Below are 27,056 nucleotides of genomic sequence, written 5' to 3'. Positions count from 1 at the left end.
TCCGATCATGGCGGGACAAAATTCGCGGGCAATAATTTCTCGGAGTTTCATGTGGTCCGTGCTCTGCGGAGCCAAAAAAAAAAAGATCGCTCGAAAACTCCAACTGGGATTGTCGCAACTTCCAAGCACCGGGGTCTACACGAATCAGGTTTCTATTGCACAATCTCGGTTGCAATATCACTCGATTGCATTGAGTTAATTCGCTTCTAATTGCAATCCTTCAGAAAAGGCGTGTGCGTGGTCGACAGCTATAGCGACTTCAGGCTCATCAAAGTGTTTCTCTCCAGTTGACAATCCAAGAACGTCTCACACCATGGCGCCAAAATCAAACAAAAGTGCGAAGATTGTCCATGAATCCGCATCAGACAGTGAATCGAGTTCATCCGCAGAGTCAACTCGTCAGGTCGAGGAGTCCTCGGAGAGCTCGAGCGAAAGTGAGAACGAGAGTGCCACATCTTCTGGAAAGCACCTCCAGAGTTCGACAAACGGACAAAAAGGACCGAAGTAAGTGGTTTAGGGTGATGCGCCCATGTTCTCCGCTAATGTGTCTACGTAGATCTTCCCAAGCAGAATCCTCGCGCCCGTCCAGACCATACAAGGCGCCCTTCGGGTTCAAATCGGCAAAAAACCAGCCGTTGCCTGCGCCCAGCACATCCGCTCTCCTGTCCGACCTCCGCGGCAAACAAGTCTTCCACATAACCGCCCCTAGTTTTCTTCCTCTTTCCAAAGTTAAGGAGGTTTCGCTAGCCCAGGCTCTTCAAGGTGCACCGGTTTTGAAACACGATGGCGTGAAATACGGACTTCCAGCGGATAGTCAAACCCAATCGGGTGTTAGCGGACAGACTCTCTTCCTTTACGACACCAAGACCGCGACATACTACCGTACCGCCGCTGATGTTCCCACATACCATATTCAGGAAATGGTTGATCTTCCAGGTGGTGCAGAGTATGATGAGATGGCCATTAAAGCCGTGAAGGCGCTGGAAAAGCCACCGAGGAAGCAGCCCAGACACTTAAAGATGCGTTTCCGACCTGTGGGGAGTGGAAACGCACCGCCAGAGACCATTGGATCCAGCTCGGAAGAATCAGACGCAGAAGAGCCCAAATTCATTGTCCCCATAGGACTCGAGAAGGAGAAGGAGAGAAAGCGAAAGCACCAGCAAACCGAGGGTGACGGAAGCCAGCCCGCTGCAGAACCCCGGAAGAAGTCCAAGAAGGTCTCTGGAGATTTGGATGAGAGCGGCGCCAAGGAGAAGTCGAAAAGGTCCAGCAAGGATCGAGACGGGAAGAAACGAAAGAAGGAAAAGTCTGGTTAATCAACACCGGGTTGAAGGGCGTTCTTTATTTTAATTAAAAAGTTTAGCGATAGATGGTCTAATTGCATGTGTTATGGCATTCTATTTGAGATCTCCTGCTTGTAGGCTCTCTACGAGAAACCGCCATTCTAGGATCATACCTAGGTAACAGCTACACCGAATACTGTCAATCTTCCCATGGCTTGAACAAATACCCCCTGAGTAGTGTGCGCAGTCCTTACTGGTAGGATCTACGACGTCCTTACATAGAGCCCGTGCAAGGTCTGATTAACCTGTGCTCCATATTCTGTTCCCTGTGCTATTCAAATAAAGGCTAATGTATCCAGACAAGGCTCAGCTAACTTGATAAGGGATAGAGCTGTCAATGTTTGCTCCACACATGGCTATACTTTGGGCATTTGAGCACACTTTGACATACCTCCTATAATCCTTAGGTAGGTAGTGAATGTCTGTAAACCTCCATCTAAGTTGAAGTGTTCAGTGCCATGAAGATCCAGTTGATGAAGGCTCCTTTCATACGAAACTTTACATACCTGACTCAGCAAGTAAGGCTGTGAGTCACAAACTGTGATTGGCTGAAGACTGCAATGCAATCACATGCAAGACCTCTGATTGGTTTGATACCATCCACTATGACCAGCTGATACCGACGAGTGACGCCAGAGCAAGAGCAACTTCACCTGCTCTCCTACTAACCTGCCTCATGCCAGGTAGATTCAACCTGCATCTCTCTCACTTTCAACCATTTTGAGCCCCCCCTCCTTCTTTAGTTCTTGATTCTGTCTTTCGCTTTCCAGAATGACTCGCAATTCCCGCTTCATATCGTTTTAATGGCTCCCATTTGATGATACGGTCTCCTGGGCTTATGGTCCTGCCTGATCTAGGTAGTTCCTGGCGTGGATGCTAGGTATTTTTCTCAGACGCATGGTTTCTTTTTCCCCCTTCCTTTATTGGGATAAATCTTTGTTGACATGGAGCTAACCGGGGTGGTCATCTGTGTTGTGTAGTCGACGTCCTGACCTTAAGCGATCCCTCTTAAAATCCATATCCCCCCCCCCCCCCCCGGAGCTTGTCACCTGCCTCGCTGCTTTCATAATTCTACCTCCGGCCTACCTTCCTGGGTTTCTCACCTCAGTTCGCTCGTTTTCACCTTTATTTCGATAGCATACCCTGAAAGATGCGACCGTTTCTAGACGACACTAAACGGCGAGTGGACCGGAGACTTAGCGCAAGCAGGCAGTCCATATCCTCCAGCCGCCTGTTCTCAAGCGCCTTCCCCGAACGGCTCCAGGACGATTACGATGCCCAGGTCGACTTCACTGCTCCTCCTGGCGGTGCGAAGCCCCGGGATGGGATCCAGTATATGCAACAGTCCATATTCTCACTGATTGCTGCTGTGGGTTCCAAATCGGATTTCCATACACGTTTCGATGACTCTAGCGATAGTGAAGGAGAGACTGATACAAAGCCTCAAAAGACCACCGGACGTGCCCCGCAACTGGATACTGCTTCCTCGCAAACGGATGGAAGTATAGCAGTTCCCTCGATCCCCGGAGCACGAAGTGCCTCTGAGAACAGGGGCCGTCGGCATCGGAGGTCGATTTCGGACCATAAACTCTTTAAACCATTTAAATCAACCCCGAAACCGGAAAGCAAGCAACAGCAGGATATCACAGCACCCGAATCCTCGATGGGCGAAGAGTTGTCGAGAGCCTCCACCCCTAGACGGACACGCAGCACGACACCTCGCGCGGCTCCCATTCTGAGTCGCATGGTTGAAGCTCAGGCCCGTCTAGACGCTTCCAGTCCGACAGAGTTGTGCGAATCGCCGTTAGACGGGCAGAACGACAAGATCCCCCAACTGTCATCGGCATCTCCCCTCTCCTTAAGACTAATGGAGATGTTTGGCTTTGAAGAACCAGAAAAGGTTGTGGTTGAGTATGCGTGCTCCTTGTTACAAAGCCTGCTTTTACAAGGATACATGTACGTGACTGAAGGGCACATTTGTTTCTACGCATATCTTCCCCGAAAATCCACAGTAGCAATCAAATCTGGATCGATTCACAAGCGTGGTCGCAAGAACCCCAAATACAACCGCTATTGGTTTACGTTGAAGGGCGACGTGTTCTCCTATTATGCTGATCCCTCCAACCTTTATTTCCCTAGCGGTCAGATTGATCTCCGATACGGAATCTCCGCGTCCATTACTGAATCTAAGGAGAAAGGGAGAGATTCAAGGGATTTTCAGGTTACCACAGATCATCGAACCTATTACTTCAGAGCGGATAGCTCAACAAGTGCGAAGGAATGGGTGAAGGCCCTGCAGAAGGTCATCTTCCGGACCCACAATGAAGGGGAGAGCATCAAAGTCTCTTTTCCAATTGAGAACATTATTGATATAGAGGAGAGTCCGATGGTTGATTTTGCGGAAACATTTAAGATACGTGTGGTTGAAAGTGAGGAGACGTACGCGATTGACGAGGTATGTATTCTTGCTTCCCCTATGCCGACACAACCGTATTTTTAACTTTACTCATAGTATTACTTCACGTTCTTCAAATCCGGTCGCGATGCATTCAATCTCGTGAAAAGCTTGATCAGTGATATTTCGACAAAGAGTTCACCACAAACTCTATCGCCACAACCAGATGGTCCGTCCCGCTCCAAACGAAACCGGCGTTCTCAGGGTAGGTGGTCTCTGGCTAGCACGAGCCAGCTTCGGGGGATCGCGATTACCGACTCTCGCCGGAGGAGCGTAAGCACAAGCTTCGTGGCCTCCAAACAGGATGCCGCGAACACACCACCCAACATGAAACAACAGGATTCTTCCAGTTCGTACATAAACTCTCTAGACCAGACTACCGAGTCCTCGGCTATTTTGCAATCAATGACCGATACAACGGAGTCGGCAAGTCAAATTTTGAACAGGAGCGATGTCTTTCAGTCTCCAACTATCCATACTTGGCAGCAGCGTTCTCTTGGTGTGGATCAGGCTGGCCGTCGACATTCGGATGAAACCGCTCGATCGATAACAGCACATGGTCTGGATGGGTTGGGACTATCGGGAGAAAGAGCTGAAATCCAGTATGCCATTAGTGATTCGGAACAGGACTCTAGAGATGTATCTAGGCTCTCTGCTACTCCCGCACTCGGTGACCTTGTTCGGGCTGGAGTATATCCTCTCCAACGTGCCGCTGGGTTTGCCGAGTACTTGAGGAGCAGGTCGAGACAGATGAGCACTCTTCTCGCGAGTGAGTCAATGGGGTACATTGAGAAGGTCTCGGGGATGTGGGCTGGAGGTCGCAGACATTATGGGGAGACGGCAGGAATTTCGCCAGATGGCCGGGCCTTTTATCCTGAGACCAAAGAAGATAGCTGCAGAGACGAGGAACGTTTCCGAGCCCATTTTGCATTACCATCGACCGAGAAGCTCCAAGCAGCTTATTTCGCATACTTGCACCGTATGATTCCCCTTTACGGCAAGATTTATATTAGTCAGAACAAGCTGTGCTTTCGCAGCCTTCTTCCAGGGACTCGAACGAAGATGATCCTTCCTTTGAATGACGTTGAAAACGTTGAGAAAGAGAAAGGGTTTCGATTTGGATATCATGGACTTGTCATAATTATCCGAGGCCACGAGGAGCTTTTTTTTGAGTTCAATGCCGCCGATGCTCGTGATGACTGCGCTGTTACCTTACATCAGCATCTGGAGTCTGCGAGATTTTTGGTTGAGTCTGGGTCGCTTGCGCCACAGGAGAAGGATGAGTCCGAAGCAGCGAAGATAGAACATCGGATGCTTCAGGAGGCTAGGGTTGATGCCTCGTCGGAACAAGAGATGCGTGCAAATATTACCGAGTCTTCAGAGCTTCATTCTATTTTTGACGACCCGCGCGCCTCCATTATCAACTTCAAGCCCACGGAGTCTTTAAATATTACGTGCCTCACCATTGGGTCGCGTGGGGACGTCCAACCATATATTGCCTTATGTAAAGGGCTGCTTGCAGATGGACACAAGCCCAAAATTGCGACTCACGCTGAATTTGAGCCATGGGTAAGAAAACATGGTATTGACTTCGCACCAGTCGGGGGGGACCCAGCCGAACTCATGCGCTTATGTGTGGAGAACGGAATGTTTACGTATTCATTCCTGAAAGAGGCTACATCGAAGTTCCGAGGCTGGATTGACGACCTTTTGTCCTCTGCATGGATAAGTTGCCAAGGTAGTGATCTTCTCATCGAGTCCCCGAGTGCGATGGCTGGAATTCATATCGCAGAAGCACTAAGGATTCCCTACTTTCGTGGTTTCACGATGCCATGGTCGAGGACCAGAGCGTACCCGCATGCATTTGCCGTCCCTGAGCATAAGATGGGTGGTGCTTACAATTATATCACGTACGTGATGTTTGACAATGTCTTCTGGAAAGCGATTGCTAGCCAAGTAAATCGCTGGAGAATGAATGAACTGGGACTCAAGGCGACAAACTTGGATAAGATGCAACCCAACAAAGTCCCATTCCTCTACAACTACTCGCCGTCCGTGGTGCCTCCACCTTTGGACTATCCGGATTGGATTCGCATAACTGGTTATTGGGTTCTGAACGAGGGGTCGGATTGGACACCCCCAACGGACCTCACGGAATTCATTCGGCGTGCCCGAAAGGACGGGAAAAAGGTGGTCTATGTAGGCTTTGGCTCTATTGTTGTGTCGGACCCTTCTGCCTTAACTAGAACCGTCATCGAATCTGTGTTGAAGGCGGATGTCCGTTGTATTCTCTCGAAAGGGTGGTCCGCTCGGCTCGGGGATCCAACAAGCGCCAAGGTCGAGGTTCCTCTACCGCCCGAGATATATCAAATCCAGGCAGTTCCGCATGACTGGCTCTTCTCGCAGATAGATGCTGTTGCACACCATGGTGGGGCAGGAACTACAGGGGCGAGTCTCCGTGCGGGCCTTCCAACCATCATCAAGCCTTTCTTTGGTGATCAGTTCTTCTTCGGAACACGGGTAGAGGACCTTGGAGTAGGGATATGTATGAAGAAGCTGAATGTCAGTGTGTTCTCTCGGGCTCTGTGGGAAGTCACTCATAGTGAGCGGATGATTGTGAGGGCCAGAGAGTTAGGGGCGCGGATTCGAAGCGTAAGTTGTCCATCCTCATCTATCAGCGAGGTATGTTATGTTATGCGGTCACTAATATCATGTAGGAGGATGGCGTGGCAACTGCTATCCAAGCTATCTATCGCGATCTGGAGTACGCCAAAACCCTGGCTCGACAGCGGTCGATTCTTTCGGCCACGCCGTTCTCTCCCACACCATCAGCCAAGACCGGAGATGAGCAAGATGCAGACGACGATTCTGCTGACATTGAGGACTGGACAATTGTTGGAGACGACGCGGATTTTGACATCTCGAAGCGTGTGCGAGACCGAGCAGTGTCTGATGCTGAGAATTTACCCGAACGACTTTTCTCAGATATCCCTAATCTTAGGGGTCTTGGTAGGTAAAGCGTTTGAGCTCCATGGGGCCTCCGCCTGACTACTTCATGATTGATGAATTTTTTCCATCTAAAGTTAGCTCTTGATGTGCTATGGTTTTTAATCCATGATTCTTCCTTTGTTGCTGTTCCTTGTCTAACCCTGCTCTGCAGGAGTGAACCTGGGTTGCAAGTTATGATTCTACTTTGTTTCGCATTGAGCATTTATACATTGATTTCATTCCCAGTGTTTATGGGGGTTGATATGTTCCTGATACACCTTCCTTTGATCATCTAGAGCGAGCTTGATATTGATTTGCTTCTGATAGACTGGTTTATATAACAGGGAGAACGGCGATCGAATACTTAAATTGCTTCACTCCCGCCTCCATCGGGGTTCATATTATTTATTTAATTCATGTAAAAACATATCTCTCTTACTTGGCAAGGAGCCAGTATTGTTGAAGTCGCGAGCACTGCGCTGGTCAATACGCCCACTCCTACAACGCAGTGTCAGTAAGCTCCTGCCTATCAAATAGACTCAAGTCGTCCAGCATGTTTTGCCAAAATTTATCCTCTGGGCTGCCAGAGACTACATAGGGAAAAGAGGTTCATATCTAGTCCAGTTAAAGCACCATACCCACAGAGAGCTTAGATCAAAAAGATGGCGATGGGCAGAAGTAAGGTACGTAGCCAGCTACTTAACCACTATGCTGCCCGTTGTGTGTTCTCATTAATCGCTTCCGTCCCCTCAGCCTTTTCTTTTCGCCTCTGCACCACATCCCAATTATACACGCGAGCGGTGGCGACTTCTAGTGTCTTTTTTTTTTTTTTTCAAATTAGTCGACATAGAAGTGTAAGGAAAGAAGGGGAGCAAGGGAAGAGAAAACGTACTGTAATCTGCTCGCGCAAGAACTCTAGATCCTCCTCACAGTGTGCTAGGGTTGTTTCGGCCACACTCAACTTCTCATCGAGCATGGCTTCGGCCTCGTCAATCGGATACGCAAGCATGACATTTGCACCGAGCCAGAGGTAAACCTCCTCTGTGTCTGCGGGATCGATGGTAGCGCGCGCGTATAGGGTATCGTTTAGTTCGAAGTTGGTTTCGAGGGCGTCGCCATTATTCTAGATTTTGACATTGTAACCAGAATATTAGCCATAATATCCCGTTTCTCTGTCTGGGATAGATGATGGATGAGGCAGCCATGCGTAGTAGGTCTTATGCCGGGGGGGGGGAAAGAAAAATGAAGGGGGTAAGGTGAGAGAGAACTCACATCTCGTCGCATCTTTAGAAATTTCACCATCTCCAGGGTCTTTTTGATATCTGGGATCTTCTCGCGCAGCCCCTGCCCGCGTCGTTGGGTGTTCACTTCCATGAACTGGTACTTGGAGATCATCTCCTGGAAGGAGCGCAGGGTGGGTTCGACCTCTGCGCGGGAGGAGACGTATTCGGCGACATTGTCGACGAAGGGAGCGACGGGGATACCGCGGGGGTTTGTTTCTGTTCTAGTGGGTTGTTAGAAGAGGCGGGGGGGGGGGGGGGGGGGGGGGGATTGGATGGATTCGGAGACTGACGAGGTTGATTTCTTGTCTGCCATTGTTTGGTAGGGCAGGCAGGCCCACGAACTGGTATGAATGAGTAAAGGAGGGAAGTGAAAGAGAGGATGATGGAAAGAAAAGACAGCTGAAGTCGTCTTTTGATAGAACTGCGTGCGAGTGGGGGAGTTGATTGCCTGTTCGGGAAAGGTGGCTTTTGGACCTTCTTCTCTCTTCTTCTGCTTCTTCTTCTTCTGCTTCTACACGGCTTCATCTTTTCCATCCATCTTTATAGATCAGCTATGGTGTGGCTGGACTTGTCTGTACAATATGGACTGAATCCCACGTCTCCCATAATAACAACAACATCATCATCATCATCATCATGGTCCTCCTAGTCACCACCAAACCCATCCTCGCCGCCTTCGACGCCATCTCCTCATCCTCCCGGGAGAATCTGGAGCTTCCAGACTCCCTGGCTCTCGGGGAACCCATATCCCACGATCAAGTGATCCGGATCTCGCGATTTTTTCGAGACAATCACACGAACGATGCAAATGACGAGGATAGAAGCTTGGATGCTCTCCTTCGCGGGATGAGAATCTACATCCCTCCGCCGCCACCGAAACCCGAGCCAGTATGCCACCCTTTCGTTCACATCATAGTTATGTCTGGACTGTAATATAGCTGTGGATGCTAACGGAAACCAGAGCCCGGAATACCTCGCCCTAAAAGCCCGTCTCCTTGCCGCCGCCGAAGCGGACGCTTACCACCGCATGACCTCGCCCACACCAACCGGGCCCTCAGCCTCAGCCATATTTTCGTCCTCCTCACCTACTGTCGCCGCCTTGCACGATGCAAAATCCACCAGCACTGACGCAACCAACTCCGCCGACCCGCTTACCCCATCCCTCGTGCTTAACATCTTCCTCTCCGTCCTGATCACGGGGTTTAGCGTCTACTGGGCCCTGACTAAATTCCACACGCCGGATATTCTCATCACAGGGATTTCATCCTTATGGCATAGGTCTTCGGGAGCTACAGCACACCGCACAGCGGCGTATCAAGGTCGAGGCAGTGGCGCTGGTGCTGGTGCGTCGGAGCCCGTTCGCGTGCTGCTATCGCTTTTTGCCGCGTTGGGCGTGGGGGTCGCAGAGGTGCTTATTTATGCAATTTACCTTGGGAAGATCGAGCAGGCTCGATCTCGCGAGAGGAGAGTGAGGGAGCGGAAGGAAATTGTGGGTAGGGAGGAGATTGGCAGGAAGGGGGATTCTGAGAAGACTCCTCGGCTGGCTGGCGAAGAACAAAAAGAGGAAGAAGAAGAAGAAGAAGAAGAAGAAGGACAAGATACTGAGACGGGAGAGGTGATCTGGGGCCGAGGACCGAATGGCGGATTGAGAAGGAGAGTTCGCGAAAAGTGGGAGGAGGGGGAGGAAGAGATCAAGAAAAACGAATCAAGGCGGGTGGTGAACTTGGGTGTAAGTTAACCTGCTCATTTGACTCTAAATACAGGCTCGGCTCGTCCTTGGTCTTCGTCATTTTACAAGTCCTTTGCGACGATTATATTCAGGGTTCGATATGTATGATAACTCAAAGCATACCACCTGGGAAATAAGAATCTTTTTTCCCCCTCCACCGATGGGTCTACGCAGATTGAATGCACTCTACAACTGGACATGTGTGGGAGGAAAACTGAAGTATCAACAAATATGGTATTCCCTCTAATGCATGTCTAAACCAGAAGAAAAAGGCTAAATTAGAATCAAAGCTGCTTGTGCTTGTGTATTGCAATGCAAAAGAAAAGAAAAGAAAAGAAAAGAAAAGAAAAGAAAAGAAAAGAAAAAAATGCGCCGATATGCTGCTGTCCAGGTCATTAGTGGTCATCAGTAGCGGGTATCATCAGTCTTTTTTTTTTGTTTTTTTTTTTTTTTTGAAAGGGGGTTCGTTTCGAGTTGCTTTGGCTTGTTTTCTTTCCATCCCCAATGGCGCTCGTGGGTTCGACATACGCAGGGGTAGTCCAGTCAGCACAGAAGGGAGGAAAGGGGTCAATCAAACCCGTTTCTCCAGAAGCAAAGATCCAGTGGGAGTTTTGATGCAGAAGCCATCCTCACGGCCAAAAATCTTATCGCCACGCAGCCAGGTTTCCCGGACCATACCGCGCAGCTTGCGGCCCTGATAAGGCGAGCACTTGTTGCGGAAGAGCATGGTGCTGGGTTCCACAATCCACTCGGCGGTGTCGTCGAAGACGCAGAAGTCTGCGTCGTAGCCGGGCACCAGGTCACCCTTGGTCTTCTGAAGACCGACCTGGGCGGCGGTGTTGGCGCAGCATAGACGCACAATGTCCTGTAGGGCTTGCTTGGTGTTTGTGTCTGTGGGCGAGGAGGTAAGGCCCTGGCGCCGGCTCAGTTCGGTCCAGAGGATGGGCAAGCCCAGGCCGACGGAGGAGATCCCACCCCAGGCGGACATGAAGCTGCCTTCGTTTACTACCGGGGCGGTAGTCGTGGCGGTAGCAGATGGCTTAGCGGACGTGGAAGTGGAGCAGTGGCCTGGGATGTCGGCGGGGAGGAGCTTGAGGTTGGGAGTACAGGGAGAGTGGTCCGAGACAACGGTCTTGATGACACCGTCGTCGGCGTGGCGCTCGAGTTCGGTCCAGAGGGCATCCTGGTTCATCTTGGAGCGGATGGGCGGGCAGCACTTGTGGCGGGTGTCTCCGTCGCGGATCTCCTCCGCGGCTAGGGAGAGGTAGTGGAAGCATGTCTCGGCGGTGATGGGGATACCGTCTGCACGGGCCATGCGCAAGAGTGGGATGGCCTCCATGGCGGACAGGTGGACGATGTGCAGGTTGAGCTTGGGCGCCAGAGGGGACAGGGATAGTATCTCCTCCACGGCGCATGTCTCATAGGACGAGGGGCGAGATGCCAGGAAGGTGGAATATGCCTCGACGGGGCCGTGGGGGTCCCCAGCCTGGTCCTCCGATGAGGCCATGGGAGGCACCATCTCAGCATGGAACATGAGGGTGGTGGGCTCATCGGCTAACTGGATCATGGCCTTTCGGATATCCTCCGAAGAGACAGCTGGGAACTCGTCGACCTATCGGGAGTTAGCATGAACGAACAACAGACGGCAGCGCGCTACGAAAGAACGCAGGGAAAAGATAAAGCAACTCACCCCACTGTCGATAAGGAAACACTTGAAGCCACGAACGCCTTCCTGGACTAGCGCCTTCAGGTCACCCGCATTTCCGGGGATGACGCCGCCATAAAAGCCCACGTCAACCCAGCACTTGCCGGCGGCGGCGCGCAGCTTCTCCTTGAAGTTGGCGACGGTGGTCGTGGGGGGGATGGCGTTGAGAGGCATATCGACGACGGTGGTGACACCGCCAAAGGCCGCCGCCTGGGTGCCGGTGTAGAAGCCCTCCCATTCAGTGCGGCCAGGCTCATTCAGGTGCACATGGGCATCAACCAAGCCGGGAAGCAGGACATAGGGAGAAAAGTCCGTATAAGGGGTACCGTCCGGGAAGTCCGAGGCGGGGATGACCGAGTCGAAGACGGCGGTGATCTTGCCGGTAGTCCGGGAGACGACGATAGTGGCGGAAGTGAGACGACCTGAAATGACGGCGCGCGTGGAGGTAAACACGGCGATGGAGGAGGGGATCTGGGGGGAGTCCATGACTAGTCCAGGGTTTTCTGGGGAGGAAGAGGCTTAAACCAGGACTCGAGAGGAGGGAAGAAGAAAAAGCCAGCCAGCAGCGACGGAAGCCAGAGAGAAGAGAGAGAGAGAGAAAAGAGAGAGAGAGATAAAGAGGAAAAGATAAGAAAAGAACGCGAGTTGATTTGACGCCACAAGAAGATAAGAAGATTTTTTTCTATATATATATATAGATATATTCAGAGTCTGGAATTCATCGAGTAAAAAAAACTCTGGATGGTTTTTTTTTTTCCCCGGGTCTGAATTTGGATCCACCAAAGCAGAGCCACTTCCCAGAATACTCTTCTTAACTCTTATTCTCAACATTTCAACATTTCAAACAATTTAATATTCATTCGAGACCTTTTCTTTCTTATATCTGTCTGGTCTCTATTCGACGCCTCCCCAGATATCATCGAACCTGGTTGAATACCCTCACGGTTTCCTATTCGGGGTTCTTCACGGCCACAGAAGAAAGCGAATTCGGAACCACAGCCACAGCCACATTCACATTCTTTGAATCTTAATAGTCCACGGTTCTCTCTATCGGACGTCTCCGGGATCCGTCACCGGCTAACCCTTTTTTCCTGTTACGACGACTTGTCGGCGTCCTCCGTGCGACAACCGGTCTGATTGTAGGTAATTGTTGACGATCTGCATCCACCTACTCCGGATACGGTGTCCTCCGTACTATGTATTAATCCCGCTAGCGAATGATATCTTTTAGTCCGGTTGGACGGAGGAGCGGCTTCCGCGATTAGGAGATCCTGAAGCTATCCAGCTTCTCTTTATATTCTACTATTCCTCTCCCAAGGGCGTTTAGAGACCGAAGACAAGGGGAGGAGCACCAAATTTTATATAAAAAAAAAAAGACTTGTCAATTTCTGCAACATTGATAGCTAGAGCCATGTGTGTGCAATCTGGGGCCTAAGTCGCCGAGAATGTTTTGGAACAAAGAACACACTTGCAAATACCTCTTGACCTAATTGAAAGCCGCTTTATGCTGTTCCAGGAACTCCTTCCAAGTGGTAGGCTTGTAACCAGCCTCGGTCAAGAGATCATGGCTCTCCTTCAGGCTACGACCGTTATAGTACCCGGGGTTCTCCACGAAGAGATGGTTTTCCAGCATTTCCAACCCCATTTGGCCAGGATTAAATCCTTTGTAGGTCTCCGAGTCCACCTGGACAAACCGGGCCTTCTTTCCAGTCACCTCTTCGAATTCGGAGAGGATGCGCTTGGGCGTATAGTAATCTGTTGCAGCGAGAATCTGGGAGCCCTGGGTTTTGGAAGGGTTCTTCAGTGCCGCAGCAACGTATTTACCTATCATGATACATGAGTACACATCAACCAAAATATATATATATATATATATATATGCTGTGTATATTGAACTTCTACTCACCCATATCAGTCTCGATATCAATCAGAGGGAACTTGGCATCATCGCCGACAGGATAGGCTAGGGTAAAGACACCGTCTTCTCCCTTGCGCAGCATGGGAATGGCCGAGTAATTGCTCATGAAATATCCGGGTAGCACAAAGGTGGCGGGCACCTTCTGGTCTCGAATATAACGTTCCACCTGGGCCTTGTGGTCGAAGTGAGGGACGTTCTTGAGTCGACCACCAGACGTCTCGGTGATGTTGAGCAACGAGGAGAAAATCAGGTGTTGCACACCGGTCATTTTGGCGGCATTCGTGACATTTTTCCCCTGGACTAGTTCCAGCTCAGACCCTTGCACGCCATAGGTAGCGGTCGTCACTAGAAAGACGGCGTGAGAGCCAGTCACGGCTTTCACCAGGGAATCAACGGAGGTCATATCCGCCTGGGGATTATTGTTAATTTTCGATGTTTTGAAGGGAAAAAAAAAGGTGGCATCCGAGAAGTACATACACTGATCACCTCAACGCCTTTATCTGCCAAAGCCTTAGCCTCTGGCCTAGAGACATCCCGAGTGATTCCACGGATCTTGAACTCCTTGGACAGCGTAGGATCGGCAAGAACAGCGCGGATGACAGAGCCACCCTGTTTTCCTGTCGCACCAAAGACTGTAAGAAGCTTCGACATTATGAAAAGCGATAACTGAACTGGTTGATAGACGATGACGGAGTGAATTTAGAGATGAAAGAAGATGCTGATTGAAAGACTGATCAGGGGGGAAGGCCCCTTAAAATAGCTTTTGAATGTCAGGATCCATGGTATTCGAGGTCGCCATCGGTCAGGTAGCATCAAGGATGGATATTTAAAATGACATCGAGATGATGCTAGATATAGAGTCATGCCAGCTATAGTCACGCCTGAGGCACCGTTTACTAGCGGGATCTCACCGGAGCGGATTAACTATAATCAGACACGGATAAACTGCGTTCCGCCGGTCACGTGGCCTCGGTAGTGAGCCAATCACAACTCGCTTCAACTAAAGTTCCCAAGTATGAATATGGATCTCTTGCTCAAAATCAGCATTCAATAAGGCACTGGACGCAAGACGAGAATACGGAAGCTTGCTCCTTTCAAAGCAGCTCACTCGAATGATGAGGATCGATCAAGAATTTTCTCCAAAACTGACAGGAGAAGGCAGCAGTATACAAGTCTGGAGCTTTCGAAGACCCGGGGCTATACGTAGTTCCCAGCGGTACTCCGTATCGAAGAGAAGATCTGTCTCATTTAATTCAAATCAGCCTTTAACCCTGTTGAGATGCCTCTAGTCCAGTAAATTATTGACTCCAGTATTTCCTAACCTCTACTCACTTTGTATTTGGTGATGTTGGGTACCCTAATCTGATTCCGACTCGGCTGGAGTCCATTCTCTTTGCAGGACTGAGGGCATATTCAAGGGAATATTTGTTCCGGTTCAACCGCCATATGCAACGGATAACGAGACCTGAAAGCGAGTCTGTGGGAGAATTAAGCCCTGGCTGCGTTGTCTCATCATGACCGCTGATATTCCAAATAGGGCACTGCCGTGAGAACCCGATGTTGTAATGAATGCCAAAGATGAGAATGATCGAGAATTACGTATATGCTAACTCAGTCTGACCTCGTTAAGATGACTCTTTAGGGCACTTTTTTGCTCTCCCGGTTCTTCATCACCACTTATGCCTCACCCAAGGCCTCCGTTCTTATCCCGTTTTAACTCAATATTCATCAAAAGTCATTATTTTCAACCTTTACATATATATCCCATCTTTATATTGACTTCTAATAAAACCTCGAATCTTGATCTATCCTTCTTGGATGCCGTTAGTCCTCAGTTGATCCCGAGTCATCTATATAGATCGGTACATCTTCTGTGCAAGTCTGCAGAACAACAACCACCCCACAAAAGAACCGAACCATCATAATCTCGACTGAAAACGGACTAACGGCTAGGACTAAATATATATACCATGGCAAAGGGAAGCAATAAAAGCATCCGAAGCCGGAATAAAGCCAGACTCCGGAGACGCCAACACTCTTCAGGAACCACCCGCACCGGCGAGCCCACGGTACAAACACAGCTGCTGCTGTATGACGGATTCCCGAACATTATCGTGGAACCCAGATCTGCAGCGTTGGCTTTTGCAACGATCGCACCAGATCTCGAGAGCTTGTTCCTAGTGTGGACGGATGGGTCGGTTCTAGGAAAGCTCTCATCCCCCAGCTCATCCCCATCATCCCCCTGCTCATCATCTCCATCATCCCCATCATCCCTACCCTCATTGCCTATCACAGTCGGCGCCGGTGCATCCGCTGTCTACGAAGATTCATCCGAGCCTGCTGGGTGGACCTGCAGCGCGGTCCATTTGCCGAACATCGCAAACATCGAGCAGGCAGAGCTACACGGTATCGAAGCCGGCCTAAACATTGCGTTGGAGCGAGTGAATACAGTTCCCGAGTTTGCGAAGAAGAAGAAGAAGATAGTCCTTTTCTCGGATTGCCAGGGGGCCCTGCGCAGGATCTCCGAATACCTCAAGAGCCCAGCTGACTCGCTGTGGGAGGTAATACCCGCGATTTCCGAAAAGCTCGCCGCGCTCAGGCTGTTGGGCATTGAGCTGGAGCTACGCTGGGTCCCGGCGCACCAAAAGATCCCTGGGAATATGGTGGCGGATGCTATCGCGAAGAACGCAATGGCGTATACCCGTGCTGGCTCCAACATGCAGACTGAGCTGGTGACGGGGTCGGTAGATCCTTTCAGAAGATCACCTGTATTATAACCTGTTTTTTTTTTTTTTTTTTTTTTATATATATCCTTGCTGTTTTGAATGGGTTTGCTTCTCTGTACAATATAATTGCTTGTTGTCGTCTCACGGCGTGAGCCACTCACATCTTGGGCTAGAAAGGGGGGATTATTGCTGGAGCCGCATCCAATGCAAGTGTTTAGTTTCATTCGATGCCTCTTACCCTTTGCGAGCCAGTAATAATATGAGTATATGAAGGGGTTTTGCTGATTTCCAGGGATAAAAAAGTCAAAAAAAATCAAAAAAAATCAGGTCTTGGGACCGTCTGAGCTATGCTTCAATGCCCTGACTTTTGTCATTAACACATACCAGGGATACCAGGGGGTTTTCGAGAGTATAGCAGGCCTCCTGGAACAATGTGGCCAGTATCTGGAACGTCTGGGAAAGTACATCATCGATAGTGGATTAGACGCAAACCTGGCCAATATTGCTTGCCAGCACCTACTGTTATTTGTGTGGAGATTTGTGACCGCACCATCAAGATTCGACATTCAACGTGGCGGAAGATGGGGGGCGATCGCTAAAATCTTGTTCTTCAAAGAGAATGGTATCCAGGATCTCTTGGATACATACATAAGAGGGCCGTTTGGTTGCGGCACAGACCGAAAACGATCTCAGCAGATCAGGAGCGAGATAGAAATGCTGAACAACACCAAGTCTCCGAAGGAGATAGCTGAAATCAATGAGATCAATCTTTGGGTCCTTTATGCTCAGTCTTCGAATGAAGCTTTAGACGTGGACACCAAGAGAATACTGCCCCAAGAAAGAGATCTCATCAGGCACTTCCTCCGCACAGCGTGTCCCCCGCATGAATTCCTAGTCGTTCCAGAATGGGACGATACCGTATGCTGGAAAAGCAATTTCGCTTGAAGATTGGAAACGAGCTATCACGAAGAAGTATATTGAAATTGGATCTTGATTTCGAAAGACGAGGGGAAAGGAACCTGGAAGAGGTACAAGGGAAGCGATGAGGCTATTTCACATGTTTACGTACGGAGTAACAGCATGATGAGCTATAAAATGATTTGTGATTTGTGACTTGTGATTTTGCTTGGTGCCGTCCACAGATAATGATCTAGTAAAACAGGCCTGCTGCTTGCCTAAGACTAAGAAATGCGTTGAAGCTCCTGCACCTCACTCCTACTCCACCTCGGATATCTTTGGATCCACCTCTCTGACCTCAAGCTGCTCTTCGCACCGGTCTGGGTCCTCGTAGGTCCAATTCAACCATCCTATCATATGCTTCCAGGCCTTTGGCATGATACACTCCTCGTAGAGTTCTTCTCCGGACGAATAACAGTTACATCCATGCTTCTGGGTGTCAGACAATGGGAAACCTAAAGGGTGAGGAGAGAGGAGATATGCACGGCAACGTGAAGCTAAAAATGCGGCAAACGACGATTGAGATAATTCTGTGTCGTGCCCCATCAAATCTCTTTCCGAGGTATGGAGCGGGTTGGATAAGCAAATAGCGGATATATATGGACTCCACGAGTTCCCTAATGCCATGTTCTAGTCAGCCAGAGACGCAGGAGACATATACATACATCCATAAAGAAGGGAGTTAAGATAAAAACCACTTGCAATTGTTCGCCAGATATCGAATCGCGCCGAGTCCTCCTTCAGCCAAACCGATGACATCGATTTTGATATCCTTTCTGACAAATTTCCCCCGGGCCGCTAGAACCTCATTGAAAACACAGCCCACATGTTCTTGCCAGTTTCTATTGTGAGGAATTTCGTTCCGCCATGTCATGACGGGGGGAGGGTCGACGGCTGAGTCCCGGGCCAATGATGACCACGATGGAAGAGTCACTGCTCGCCCCGATGCGCAGTGCCACACAAGTTGCCCGGTATTTGCAAGCACAAGTGCAGTTTTCGAATAGTTGTGTGCTTTTGTGGCATCACCGCCTGGATTTGGCTTAAAGATAGCCTCGGCCAGAGACACTGCCGAGCCAGCATTTATGCCTTCAGTGCCAACGACGCGATATGCCCAGATGCCGAGATCCTGCACCGGTTCTCCAAATACTAAAATAATTCGAGAGGCAGTGGACAGGTTCTTTGATACCAAGATTGGGACACGCGGTGTTTTGGGCTGAGAGTGGAGGGGGAGCTGTAACAGGGCAAGTCCCAAGTTTCGCAGGCGGGCTGACACTATATTGCGGATGCACTCTATATTGGCAATTAGGGTTCCCCAATTGAACATCCTTACGAGCATAGAAACTGTGTCATATCATGTCAAACGGGCTAGGCCTTGGATGACTTACCATTCATCGCTTCTCGTTGCATCTCATTCCAGCGAGGGTTTTTGTTGACCTTGAACTGGAAATCCTGCTCTGGATCGGATATCTTCTTAATCTGATCGTTTTCATTAATGAAATATCTAGAATGTGAATGCCTCGTCAGTAGTTCGAGCCGACTTTGTAGCGAATTCCTGCCATGGCCTTACCCCAGCTTTTCCAAGTCTGCAGGGAACACTGGATCTGGTGGGAGATCCTCCCGACGAAAAACGAACATAGTGCAAACGAAGCCGATATCTTTTTAGCCAGATGATCCTTAGTTGTGTTTTCGAAGAGAGTGGGTGTAAGAGGAGGGCAGAGTGAAGCGATATGGAGAACTGATCGAAGTAGCGAAAAGAAGAAGAAGAAGAAGGAAGAAACAAACAAGGCCTGATAGGAGAAAACTGCAAACAAGAAATTTCATGGGTTTGCAACTAGAGTGAATGAATATTGACGAATCGAAGGCTATTTATTCTTCACAAGAGATTCTTCCATTTATCTGTTCAATGGGTGAGATATTCAACCAATTTCCATTCCTTGAGGCCCTACCATCAGGCTGAAAACACCCCATACTTACCGGAGAGGTTGAAGAAAAATTGGAAAGAGCAACTGACTGAATCAAGGATGATTTCTGTTAATAGGGGATTCAATTCAAACCCCTTCTAATTTATTGTACAATCCGTCGGGAGGTATGTAGTAGAACAAACGCCTTTCGTGCAAGCCAGCTAGCCAAACATTGCCAAACCAATTTCAACCCAGTATTTATAAAACATTTACCAACTCGCCTTCTTAACGCCTGGCAGCTCACCAGCCAAAGCCTGTGTGCGGAATTGGTACTAGAGAAGCAAAATCCGACATTAGTTTCATCATCAACTTGAGATGGCCACCGCAAATCGAACAGGGTATGGTCCTTACTCTTGCAATTCTAAAGTCCCGTATCACACTCCTGGCGATACCACCTGCAACGCATCGGTTCTTGATCTGTGTAGGGCGAGTGTAGGCATGCATCTGGGAGAGCTGCAATTGGGCCTGGGCACGGACACGCTGAGGAAGAGTCGTGTTGCGGATGATGTAGCGGAGAGCTTGTCTAGAGAGTAAAACCACATCCGTTAGAATTCACCTGTCTAAGAAAATGTCGCATCACGATGGAACCGGAGCATATAATTTGCACGGAATCCAGGGTCATCGATCGATCGTACCGTTCAGGCTCGTACTGCTCGAAGACCTTGCGCTTGGTGTGGTCGCGAATGATGCGGGCGTTGATGAAGCCGCCAAGGTCTAATGTCTTCGCTCTGAAGTGCGACATGATGAATGTGCTAAGTACTGGTTGGTATTCTGGTATTCTGGTTTGGATTGAATAATCAAAGCTCTGGAGATTCTCTTGTCGGAGGTTTCGATGAAGCGCCGGAGGAGTCACGGGAAGACTGTATACTTTAAACGGACTAGCGTACTTTTGGTCAATCCGATATCCTCCATCACAACAGAATTTTCTTTTCGCAAAAAAGAGAAGAGTTAGATGGTAGATTTCACTAATTTGGGGGCAATGGGCTACCAGGATTGCCTTCAAAGTAATGGTATCTTATGGTGGATGATAACTTTCCCTACTTGGGCCGTAGCAGATTATGGTTGATGCTCTGATGCTCCTTATCATTAGGCTTAGAGTCTGCTTGCTCTTCCTTTCCAAATGGCACTGGTTCTCCTTAATAGGTAGCTGGAAAGCCTACTTTCATGCCTTTGAATTGCAGCCGGGCTGGGAGCTCTGAGACCAGCACTCTAGTCTACTAGAATACCAAGTTGTAACTGCCCTCGCAGCAAAACGCTGGGGATGGAGCAGTGGCAATCCGAGTATGGTTGCATTGGATGAATATACCAAGCGGATAAATAAATCCTGTTGGAAGTACTCTTTCCGATGCTGGGTTGGGATCTGAAATGGCCCACTTTATGAGACCAGGAGCGCGAGAAGGTGGTGTTATACTCCCATCAACGGTATAGGGGCGAGGCTAGAGAAAAAATATAGGATTTGTAGTGGTACAACTTGTCAATTCGTCAATATGTTCTATGACGAGTAGGTTCTATATGCCTGTACAGGGAATCCGTTCGCAACCTGAAAATAAGCGGCAACATATCAAATTCCAGTGGTGAAACACCACACATCAATTGCCATCACCCGTGCCGTTTCAGTATTCATCAATCCTCTTTCAATCCGTTTAATGCTTGGAGTTCTTAGCGTTGGGGTTGCGGGGGTCGTTCTTGAACTCGGCGGCTAGAGTGAAAATATCCGGGGTTAGCTATGGAGTCGCTTTCAAGTTGTCATTTGAAATGGAATGCATTTCGCATCCTCTTCCCGACTTAGGTGGAATTGAAAAGAACCGGGTGACTCACTGCCCATCAGGAGGTTGGCAAAGGAGTTGACGCCGTAGAGGACGACAAGACCTGTACCAAAGCCGACGTTAATAAACAACCCATTATTCCACGAACCAGACTCCGAATGTTCCGGATTACAGATAATAGTTTTCGGTTCAAGATGATCTCCGTGAGAAAGTATTGTTGTACATACCGGCAGCGAAGAAGGGGCCCATGGGCTTGGCTGTATTGAGGTAATCGGATTAGTTTCACCATATGGTCTCTGGCTGCAATGCCAACGGAATTCAAAGGCGGGAGCAACTTACCGACAGGGGTCGGGAACTTCTTGGGAATGACAGACATGGTGGCAATTGGTATAGTTCCACGCGAAGTGCTGTTTGGAGGACGAGTTGGGAGTTGATGAAGCGGGAGAAGGGAGCGACGAGCAGGAACGGATGCAACGAGGTTTGTCCGGAAGCCCGAGGACTGGCCGCTTTAAGGCGGGCATACCGTTGCCGCTTTAGTCAAACCCCCCTCCAACATACAGCACCAGCTTAACTTCATTGTACCGTAACCACTTGGTCTCCTTGCTCTTCAAATATTCAATCATGGCAGCGTCTCTATCTTCCTCTGTCGCTTCCCTCCAGTCGTCCCTTGGGCTTCTTGATTCCTCGATCTCGATTCTCGACTCCGGGGTTAGCGATTTCCCCCGACTTTGCAAAGTTCTCCAGACAACGCGAGTAAGTTCGCCTACATCCTGGACAAAATCCTTACTTCTCAAACGCAAGCTCTGACGGATATTCCCCTACAGCACTTTGAACTCCTGCCAGAGCCTACTCTACGAGAAGCACAGCAATCCTTACTCGACGAAATCACTCCAAGCATCGCACACTTACTATCCCTCGCCTCGAACCACGTGGAAAAGCTCTCTCGTCGCGAGCAGGGCCTTCGAGCTAAATGCGAATTACAGGAGGGAAGACTTTACTCTAACGAAAACCGACAAAGTTCGAATCGTACCCAGAACAGTGCTCTGGGACAACGAGCGAGTGGTGGCAGCACCGCAGCAAGAGCGGCTGAGTTGAGAAGATTAGTACAGAAGAAAGAGCGCCTCAAGTATACCGTTGAGCGCTTGGAGCTACAGAGCAGGCAGAGGGAGCGCCAGCTCAGAAAGAGCATGGCATTTCAGTGATTGAGACCCCGTGGATCGGCTTGAAGATAGGGCCCGGCCCATCTACCTTCCGCTGCATCGATGGGAAGTTTTTAATACTTGAGACTCTCTCTCACGACTGGAAGGAATTCTTTTTCACTAGCCTAAGAGCAATTCTTGCAACCCGCTTTTTGGGACTTTCCGCGGCATGATCGTGGATAGCCCAGCCGCAGAATACTAAGCGGGGGGATGAGAACACTCACGGCAAGTCTCTTCTACTTGCATGGAGTGATTTCTTTGGGAATTACAAATGGTACAGGGTAGCTTCCTACGGGAATGTCCCGGTAGCTACTGTCGGCTAGTTTTACTCCCAAGATAAAGTAATCCTCTCTGGCTGCCGCCACACCTAATGAGGCTACGAGACATTGAATGGACACAGCTCATATTCAGGAACAACTCGAGTGAAGAGCTCAATTAAAGATATATAAGATAGCTGTGATTTACAATGGCCTCCGGCCTATTTTACATATATAATACATGATAGCCTTGTCCTACCCCTCATTTATGCCTTTGACCGAATAATTTCAAATCCAATACACGCCCACGTAGACGCCCATGACCTCTCAAAAAAAGTAGTCAACCCCCTAGATAAAAAGGACCCGGTGGATAACTATTCAATATCTTCTTGCATCTTCGAGGCGGAGTACTTTTTCGACGCCTGCCGGACCTTCTTTTTATCTGCGTGCTTCTTCCAGCTAGGGATATTCTGGCCCTTCTTTCTCGGCGGAAGTGAGAGGTCCAGTAGGGGGTTCGACAGATCGCGCCCAGAAGACCCATCGCCAATCTCACCGTCTTCCTCATCCAATTCTGCTTTCTGGGCTGCGCGCCTAGCCAATCTTTCCTTCTTTCCTTCCCCGTGCTTATCGCCGAGCTTCAGGGTTCTTGGAATGCGACTCTTAGCACCAAGAGCCCATAAGTCTCCCCATCCGGATTTGCGAGCGTCTTTGTATGCTTGCCGGCTATATGAACGAGGGACGGTCCAGCGTTCGATTTGGCCAGATGGAGTGCAAAGGTCCATAATGACGTGCCCACGGCGTTTCATAGGAGGGTATACAACACGAGGTAGGGAAAGGGTGTGGAACGTCTGTTCATCTCCGGGGGGAGATTGCGTTCCCGACTCGATAGCCTCTGACTCTTCGGCCATTTCATTCAGATGCTCGTAACCTTCAAACGCGACATCTGTAGCTTGGACTCCCTGGGTAATACCCTCTGTCTGCCGCAGGTCAATGCCACGCTGGACAGCAAGATAGCTGAATTTTACATCTTCGTGGTTCCTGTCCTTGGCGCCTATAATGCGCTGCAGGAATGGAGGTCGAATATACCGTTGCTCAAAGTGGCAAAAGTCTTTGCGACCTTTGGAATGTCCATCCATTTGATACATAGGGCATTTCTCATGGTTGGTGCAAGGGGCGATAATCATGCCAGGTTCCTTTTGAACGTGTGTGCTCTCGTCAGGTGATTGAGTCAAGTTTTCGTATTCTGTGGAACCGGGGCTCGATATGTAGCGCTTGAGCAACATCTCACGGGCCCCCGCGATAGCCTCGAATCCCTTCTGGTGTCCCTTTTCCATGAGGATCAGGACTCCTCCATTTGGATTTAGAAGAGCCCAAAGGTTCTCAACATATTCCTTTCGTAGGTATTCTTCCTCAATACCCAACAATGTATGCGGGGCGATTATAACGTCGTACTGCTTCCTCTTTGGCGGGGCTCTATCGTCGCTGAGGGTCGGTTTGTCTCGGATATGAAGGTAGTCAGGGAGGCGCGGAAGAAAAGTGGTGTTTTCTAGCATTAGACTGGCACGTAGTCGGAGAGATTCTGACCCGGTTACGACTGTTGCTCTGCCTAAGGGGTATGGCGCCGTCTTGGGATGATCTGGAACCATGAGCTCATACTCAGCACGAAGAACGTCTCTCCAAGCCAAGATACCCGCGCCACCGGCACTAGCGTCGAGAACATTGGGGCCTTCTTTTTGCGATATCAAAGAGCGGATCCAGTCTGAGCCCAGGCGTTTTCGGATCTCGCTCAAGACACTCAGGGCGGACGCATACATTCCCGGATACAAAACGGCAAGATAGGCATTAGCCTCCATGTCTGTCATATACCGCTGGGATGCTTCCATCGGAATCGGTAATTGCGGCACCTGTGCACGTGCAGGCGGAGTTGTGGTAGAGTGTGGAAGCAGCTTGCCGCCAAATGCGCGGTGAGCAGTTTCCATGACATGTTTGTTGGAATAGTCGGAGAGGATGATAGAAATAGGACCAGTCAGAGTATCTTTTGGTGGAAATACAGTGGTAGTCCCCGGGCCAAATTTTCCTTCGACAGTTAAAGGATGAAGGCGCGGCGTCGAATCCCCCGACCCTTCGTCCTCAAAGCCTTCAAACATAATTTCTGCACCCAGTTGCTCTGCGACTTCTCTGGTTCTTTGCATTGCAACAGTCTCCTCCTCTAGAGGCCCTACCTCCATATCGTATACCACAGGTACCTCATCGTGCTGCGATTCTGATTGTTCGTGTGGAACCACCTCCCACCCTCCTCGGCCATCTTCGCGAAGAAGCTGATCGGGGTCCTGATCCTGCTGTCGCTCCTGCGCCTCGATGTGGTTCGCGTCCCCCTGATTGACAATAGGCTCACCGTAGAGTCGAGTATATAGCAATAATTCCTTTTCATTCAAATACCCCTCCGGCAAAGTCTCACCAAACTGTTGTCGGGCCGCTCGCACTCGCGTCTCCAGCGTCAGTTTGTCTTGAGACCCGGTCGCGTGACTGAATTCATGCATGAGATCCGGGCCATCAAGGCTGAGAGCCCCAGCATAGTCGTCTAGCAATCCAAGTTCCTCCAAACGTTCAGCGATTTCAAGCTCATTTGCATTGATTTTATCAATCAAGTCGTAAATGGGGTCACTCGGTTCCTCCCCATTTGTCTCATCTCCGGCGGCGGTGGAGCTGTGCCTCTTTCCAGCTGGGACTTGACCAACGAAACATTCAGATACTTTTCGATTCAAAAAATTCAATGGAGAGAGGAGATTCACTGTTTTGCGAGAGGATGTCGTTATGAGCGCATGATTCGATAGGGTCGGGGCTTTGCGTCGAAGCTGTTGCGAACCAATGTGCAGCGGTTTGTAGGTAGTTGGATGGAAAAGAGCATACTGGCCGGGCCGTCTCGCCCTTAATGCCGGAGATCTCGAGAGCATTCTCACACCGTGCTCCGTACAGAAAATGAAGGTAATGGGCCCAGGGTGATGAAGAATATTCGCCGTCACATCGAGAGCTCTGAATAGGAAAATTAGTGCCAAGACACATGCGCTCAAACTATCGTCATCTTATTGGCTGGAATGGATTTTATTTGATTACATAATACGTACATGGCCCAAGCGTCATCTCAGGGCACTCAGTTGGAAGTGTATAACTATAGTGTTGTTACAGGTAAGAGTAATAGTGGCCAATACAGCATAATATATCTATGAAAGGTCGCTTTCCACTTCATCATTACCCATTAATACTCTCAGAGACGACAGGCACTTGACGACCTCATGCTGGAGAGCACTCAACTTGGCCATAACCGCCATAAGACTAGGGTCCTGACTCTCCACACGTACCTTTTCCTTAACTTTGACTTCACCTCCCTTCCATTGAAATACATCACCGACCTCGTCATGGGGCCGTTGACGAGGACCGAATAATCGATCCCGTATGGAAAATCCAGTGAGCGAGATATCGGACGCAAAAGCAGTTGGAGTGTGGGTTGGAGTTGTAGATTCCAGAGTCCTGAGGTAAAGTACAAGAGCTGAATCGGCGATTGATAGATGGAAGGAAAGGCATGGTGGTAATGGGGGGTCAAACATCTGTGTTGAACCATCAGCAGCTGCATAGATATGAAATGGGAGGCTGGGGTTGAACTGCATTGAGAAACCTACATTCTCCGGTGCACTAGTTTCCCACCATCTGCCCCTAATTCCATCAGTTTCGCCCTTCAACATCTGCCGCCCTTCGGCAATGGTTTCACGTAAAAGATGTAGCTGGCTAAATATGAACCCAGCATCGAGTGGGTCACCAGTCCAAGTGCTAACATCTACGATATCAAGACATTGGTTGACAAGATCTCTAACCGAGACCAATTGGCTCAGGATGAGCTCTGGGGCATCAGCCGAGCTCAGTAAGCATAGACGGGTTGTCGCTGTGCTTCGAGCAGCGCTAAGGGAACTCAGGCGTAGCTGGATATCCTACGGTATCAAAGGGGTTAGATCATGGGGAAATATGGAATACCATCTATAGATAGACGTACCCCCTTCACAATTTTGGTCCCAACCCGAGTGACAAAGCCCTTCACATTTTCGGACCGTAATGAGGAGAGGACCAATGTAGAGCCTGGTTCCTTTGGAGCTAATAACGCCGCGCATTCAAGAAGACCTTCCCTCAGAGACGCAAGGGAATCTTGCAGCGAGCGCAGCAGCCATTCTAATTCATTTGCCTGTGTTTACGTTCCAACCTTAGCAAAAAATCCAGATGACGCCAGTAGTTGAGGGAAAAGTGGATCAGAGATACGGATTATGAAATCACAGCAATGAATAATGAGAGAGAGAGAAGAGGTTAGTTGTCGCCTAACGTACCAACGCAGCATCGGCTTCTTGTTCCAGACGCTCCACAGGGAGGGGTGGGTATGCCCAAGTAGCCATAATCGTCGTTGATCCGAGGATCCTCACGCAAAAGACTTCCACCTATCTACTGTGAAATTGGTTCCGTCCCTTGAGCCGTAAAAAAAGATCTTTTAGATGTGATAATCCAATTCCCCTCAGATCAGCCCCTGGCCCTCTGCGACAAAGATCCGTAGTGGATAGCGGAAAGGAGAGAGAGAGAATTGGATGCAGTCCACCTCAATCTGATTACCCTTGTTCGGTAAGGAGAGTATCAGGTCCCATCTCCGTCCCCCTAAAAAAAATAGTAGAAGCAAGAAAAGAGTAAAAAGCAGTTAGGGTGGTGCAACGTCAGTCATCGCAGGGAAATCAAGA

General features: G+C 49.5%; 12 protein-coding genes across 12 annotated transcripts; 5 read left to right on the top strand and 7 right to left on the bottom strand.

The window, feature by feature from the left end:
* The first annotated feature begins 130 nt into the window (after nucleotides 1-130).
* Nucleotides 131-1,391, top strand: P175DRAFT_0451627 (DNA-directed RNA polymerase I subunit RPA34). Its single transcript, XM_040894494.1, has 2 exons — nucleotides 131-504; nucleotides 557-1,391. The coding sequence occupies exons 1-2, from the start codon at nucleotides 314-316 to the stop codon at nucleotides 1,314-1,316; spliced, it is 951 nt and encodes a 316-aa protein (XP_040756568.1). The 5' UTR covers nucleotides 131-313; the 3' UTR covers nucleotides 1,317-1,391.
* A 1,102-nt stretch (nucleotides 1,392-2,493) lies between these two features.
* On the top strand, nucleotides 2,494-6,815 carry atg26 (UDP-glucose:sterol glycosyltransferase; the record flags this gene model as incomplete). The annotated part of the gene is made up of 3 exons (XM_040895785.1): nucleotides 2,494-3,798; nucleotides 3,856-6,450; nucleotides 6,516-6,815. 3 exons carry the CDS (start codon nucleotides 2,494-2,496, stop codon nucleotides 6,813-6,815), a joined length of 4,200 nt encoding a protein of 1,399 aa, XP_040756567.1.
* Nucleotides 6,816-7,492: 677 nt separating this feature from the next.
* On the bottom strand, nucleotides 7,493-8,382 carry P175DRAFT_0528704 (tubulin-binding prefolding complex subunit PAC10; the record flags this gene model as incomplete). Its single annotated transcript, XM_040899637.1, has 4 exons — nucleotides 7,493-7,603; nucleotides 7,679-7,909; nucleotides 8,059-8,290; nucleotides 8,360-8,382. 4 exons carry the CDS (start codon nucleotides 8,380-8,382, stop codon nucleotides 7,493-7,495), a joined length of 597 nt encoding a protein of 198 aa, XP_040756566.1.
* P175DRAFT_065713 (TMEM199/VMA12 family protein) lies at nucleotides 8,363-9,886 on the top strand. Its single transcript, XM_040901071.1, has 2 exons — nucleotides 8,363-8,957; nucleotides 9,031-9,886. Exons 1-2 carry the CDS (start codon nucleotides 8,706-8,708, stop codon nucleotides 9,805-9,807), a joined length of 1,029 nt encoding a protein of 342 aa, XP_040756565.1. The 5' UTR covers nucleotides 8,363-8,705; the 3' UTR covers nucleotides 9,808-9,886.
* A 483-nt stretch (nucleotides 9,887-10,369) lies between these two features.
* Nucleotides 10,370-12,162, bottom strand: P175DRAFT_0554420 (allantoinase alX; the record flags this gene model as incomplete). The annotated part of the gene is made up of 2 exons (XM_040900558.1): nucleotides 11,489-12,162; nucleotides 10,370-11,410 (listed from the first exon to the last, which is right to left on the bottom strand). Exons 1-2 carry the CDS (start codon nucleotides 11,987-11,989, stop codon nucleotides 10,370-10,372), a joined length of 1,542 nt encoding a protein of 513 aa, XP_040756564.1. The 5' UTR covers nucleotides 11,990-12,162.
* Nucleotides 12,163-12,622: 460 nt separating this feature from the next.
* On the bottom strand, nucleotides 12,623-14,272 carry P175DRAFT_0498282 (NmrA/HSCARG family protein). The gene is made up of 3 exons (XM_040896464.1): nucleotides 13,899-14,272; nucleotides 13,410-13,830; nucleotides 12,623-13,327 (listed from the first exon to the last, which is right to left on the bottom strand). The coding sequence occupies exons 1-3, from the start codon at nucleotides 14,070-14,072 to the stop codon at nucleotides 12,990-12,992; spliced, it is 933 nt and encodes a 310-aa protein (XP_040756563.1). The 5' UTR covers nucleotides 14,073-14,272; the 3' UTR covers nucleotides 12,623-12,989.
* A 1,119-nt stretch (nucleotides 14,273-15,391) lies between these two features.
* P175DRAFT_0520977 (ribonuclease H family protein) lies at nucleotides 15,392-16,198 on the top strand (the record flags this gene model as incomplete). Its single annotated transcript, XM_040899174.1, has 1 exon — nucleotides 15,392-16,198. One exon carries the CDS (start codon nucleotides 15,392-15,394, stop codon nucleotides 16,196-16,198), a length of 807 nt encoding a protein of 268 aa, XP_040756562.1.
* A 1,081-nt stretch (nucleotides 16,199-17,279) lies between these two features.
* P175DRAFT_0513959 (uncharacterized protein) lies at nucleotides 17,280-18,902 on the bottom strand. The gene is made up of 4 exons (XM_040898782.1): nucleotides 18,672-18,902; nucleotides 18,490-18,605; nucleotides 17,803-18,394; nucleotides 17,280-17,708 (listed from the first exon to the last, which is right to left on the bottom strand). Exons 1-4 carry the CDS (start codon nucleotides 18,737-18,739, stop codon nucleotides 17,363-17,365), a joined length of 1,122 nt encoding a protein of 373 aa, XP_040756561.1. The 5' UTR covers nucleotides 18,740-18,902; the 3' UTR covers nucleotides 17,280-17,362.
* Nucleotides 18,897-19,807, bottom strand: P175DRAFT_0513958 (mitochondrial 37S ribosomal protein uS14m; the record flags this gene model as incomplete). The annotated part of the gene is made up of 3 exons (XM_040898781.1): nucleotides 18,897-19,337; nucleotides 19,417-19,588; nucleotides 19,701-19,807. 3 exons carry the CDS (start codon nucleotides 19,805-19,807, stop codon nucleotides 19,275-19,277), a joined length of 342 nt encoding a protein of 113 aa, XP_040756560.1. The 3' UTR covers nucleotides 18,897-19,274.
* A 901-nt stretch (nucleotides 19,808-20,708) lies between these two features.
* P175DRAFT_0554415 (F1F0 ATP synthase subunit i) lies at nucleotides 20,709-21,207 on the bottom strand (the record flags this gene model as incomplete). Its single annotated transcript, XM_040900557.1, has 4 exons — nucleotides 20,709-20,764; nucleotides 20,884-20,934; nucleotides 21,059-21,088; nucleotides 21,171-21,207. The coding sequence occupies 4 exons, from the start codon at nucleotides 21,205-21,207 to the stop codon at nucleotides 20,709-20,711; spliced, it is 174 nt and encodes a 57-aa protein (XP_040756559.1).
* A 245-nt stretch (nucleotides 21,208-21,452) lies between these two features.
* Nucleotides 21,453-22,027, top strand: P175DRAFT_0423759 (DASH complex subunit SPC19; the record flags this gene model as incomplete). Its single annotated transcript, XM_040893116.1, has 2 exons — nucleotides 21,453-21,584; nucleotides 21,656-22,027. Coding segments are annotated over 2 exons (504 nt in total), but the record flags the coding sequence as incomplete, so codon positions are not given.
* A 435-nt stretch (nucleotides 22,028-22,462) lies between these two features.
* Nucleotides 22,463-26,935, bottom strand: P175DRAFT_0513956 (tRNA methyltransferase RSM22). Its single transcript, XM_040898780.1, has 6 exons — nucleotides 26,658-26,935; nucleotides 26,333-26,518; nucleotides 25,965-26,270; nucleotides 25,647-25,892; nucleotides 24,446-25,001; nucleotides 22,463-24,424 (listed from the first exon to the last, which is right to left on the bottom strand). Exons 1-6 carry the CDS (start codon nucleotides 26,721-26,723, stop codon nucleotides 22,662-22,664), a joined length of 3,123 nt encoding a protein of 1,040 aa, XP_040756557.1. The 5' UTR covers nucleotides 26,724-26,935; the 3' UTR covers nucleotides 22,463-22,661.
* Nucleotides 26,936-27,056: the final 121 nt, after the last annotated feature.

Source organism: Aspergillus ochraceoroseus (genome assembly GCF_002846915.1).
Source record: "Aspergillus ochraceoroseus IBT 24754 chromosome Unknown P175scaffold_1, whole genome shotgun sequence".
Lineage (NCBI taxonomy): Eukaryota > Fungi > Ascomycota > Eurotiomycetes > Eurotiales > Aspergillaceae > Aspergillus > Aspergillus ochraceoroseus.
The sequence above is the reverse complement of the archived record's forward strand: the minus strand, read 5'-3'. Positions and strand labels throughout refer to the sequence as shown.

Coding starts and splice junctions, on each gene's coding strand:
- P175DRAFT_0498282 (XM_040896464.1), bottom strand. CDS start 14,072: ATGTCGAAGCTTCTTACAGTCTTTGGTGCGACAGGAAAACAGGGTGGC. Junction 13,831..13,898: donor AAGGCGTTGAGGTGATCAGT/GTATGTACTTCT, acceptor AATAATCCCCAG/GCGGATATGACCTCCGTTGA. Junction 13,328..13,409: donor TGATATCGAGACTGATATGG/GTGAGTAGAAGT, acceptor GTATCATGATAG/GTAAATACGTTGCTGCGGCA.
- P175DRAFT_0513956 (XM_040898780.1), bottom strand. CDS start 26,723: ATGGCTACTTGGGCATACCCACCCCTCCCTGTGGAGCGTCTGGAACAA. Junction 26,519..26,657: donor AAGAAGCCGATGCTGCGTTG/GTACGTTAGGCG, acceptor ACGTAAACACAG/GCAAATGAATTAGAATGGCT. Junction 25,002..25,646: donor AAGTCAAAGTTAAGGAAAAG/GTACGTGTGGAG, acceptor CCAGCTGGAAAG/AGGCACAGCTCCACCGCCGC.
- P175DRAFT_0513959 (XM_040898782.1), bottom strand. CDS start 18,739: ATGTTCGTTTTTCGTCGGGAGGATCTCCCACCAGATCCAGTGTTCCCT. Junction 18,606..18,671: donor GCAGACTTGGAAAAGCTGGG/GTAAGGCCATGG, acceptor TTCACATTCTAG/ATATTTCATTAATGAAAACG. Junction 17,709..17,802: donor TATCTGGCGAACAATTGCAA/GTGGTTTTTATC, acceptor GAACTCGTGGAG/TCCATATATATCCGCTATTT.
- P175DRAFT_065713 (XM_040901071.1), top strand. CDS start 8,706: ATGGTCCTCCTAGTCACCACCAAACCCATCCTCGCCGCCTTCGACGCC. Junction 8,958..9,030: donor CGCCACCGAAACCCGAGCCA/GTATGCCACCCT, acceptor AACGGAAACCAG/AGCCCGGAATACCTCGCCCT.
- P175DRAFT_0451627 (XM_040894494.1), top strand. CDS start 314: ATGGCGCCAAAATCAAACAAAAGTGCGAAGATTGTCCATGAATCCGCA. Junction 505..556: donor AACGGACAAAAAGGACCGAA/GTAAGTGGTTTA, acceptor GTGTCTACGTAG/ATCTTCCCAAGCAGAATCCT.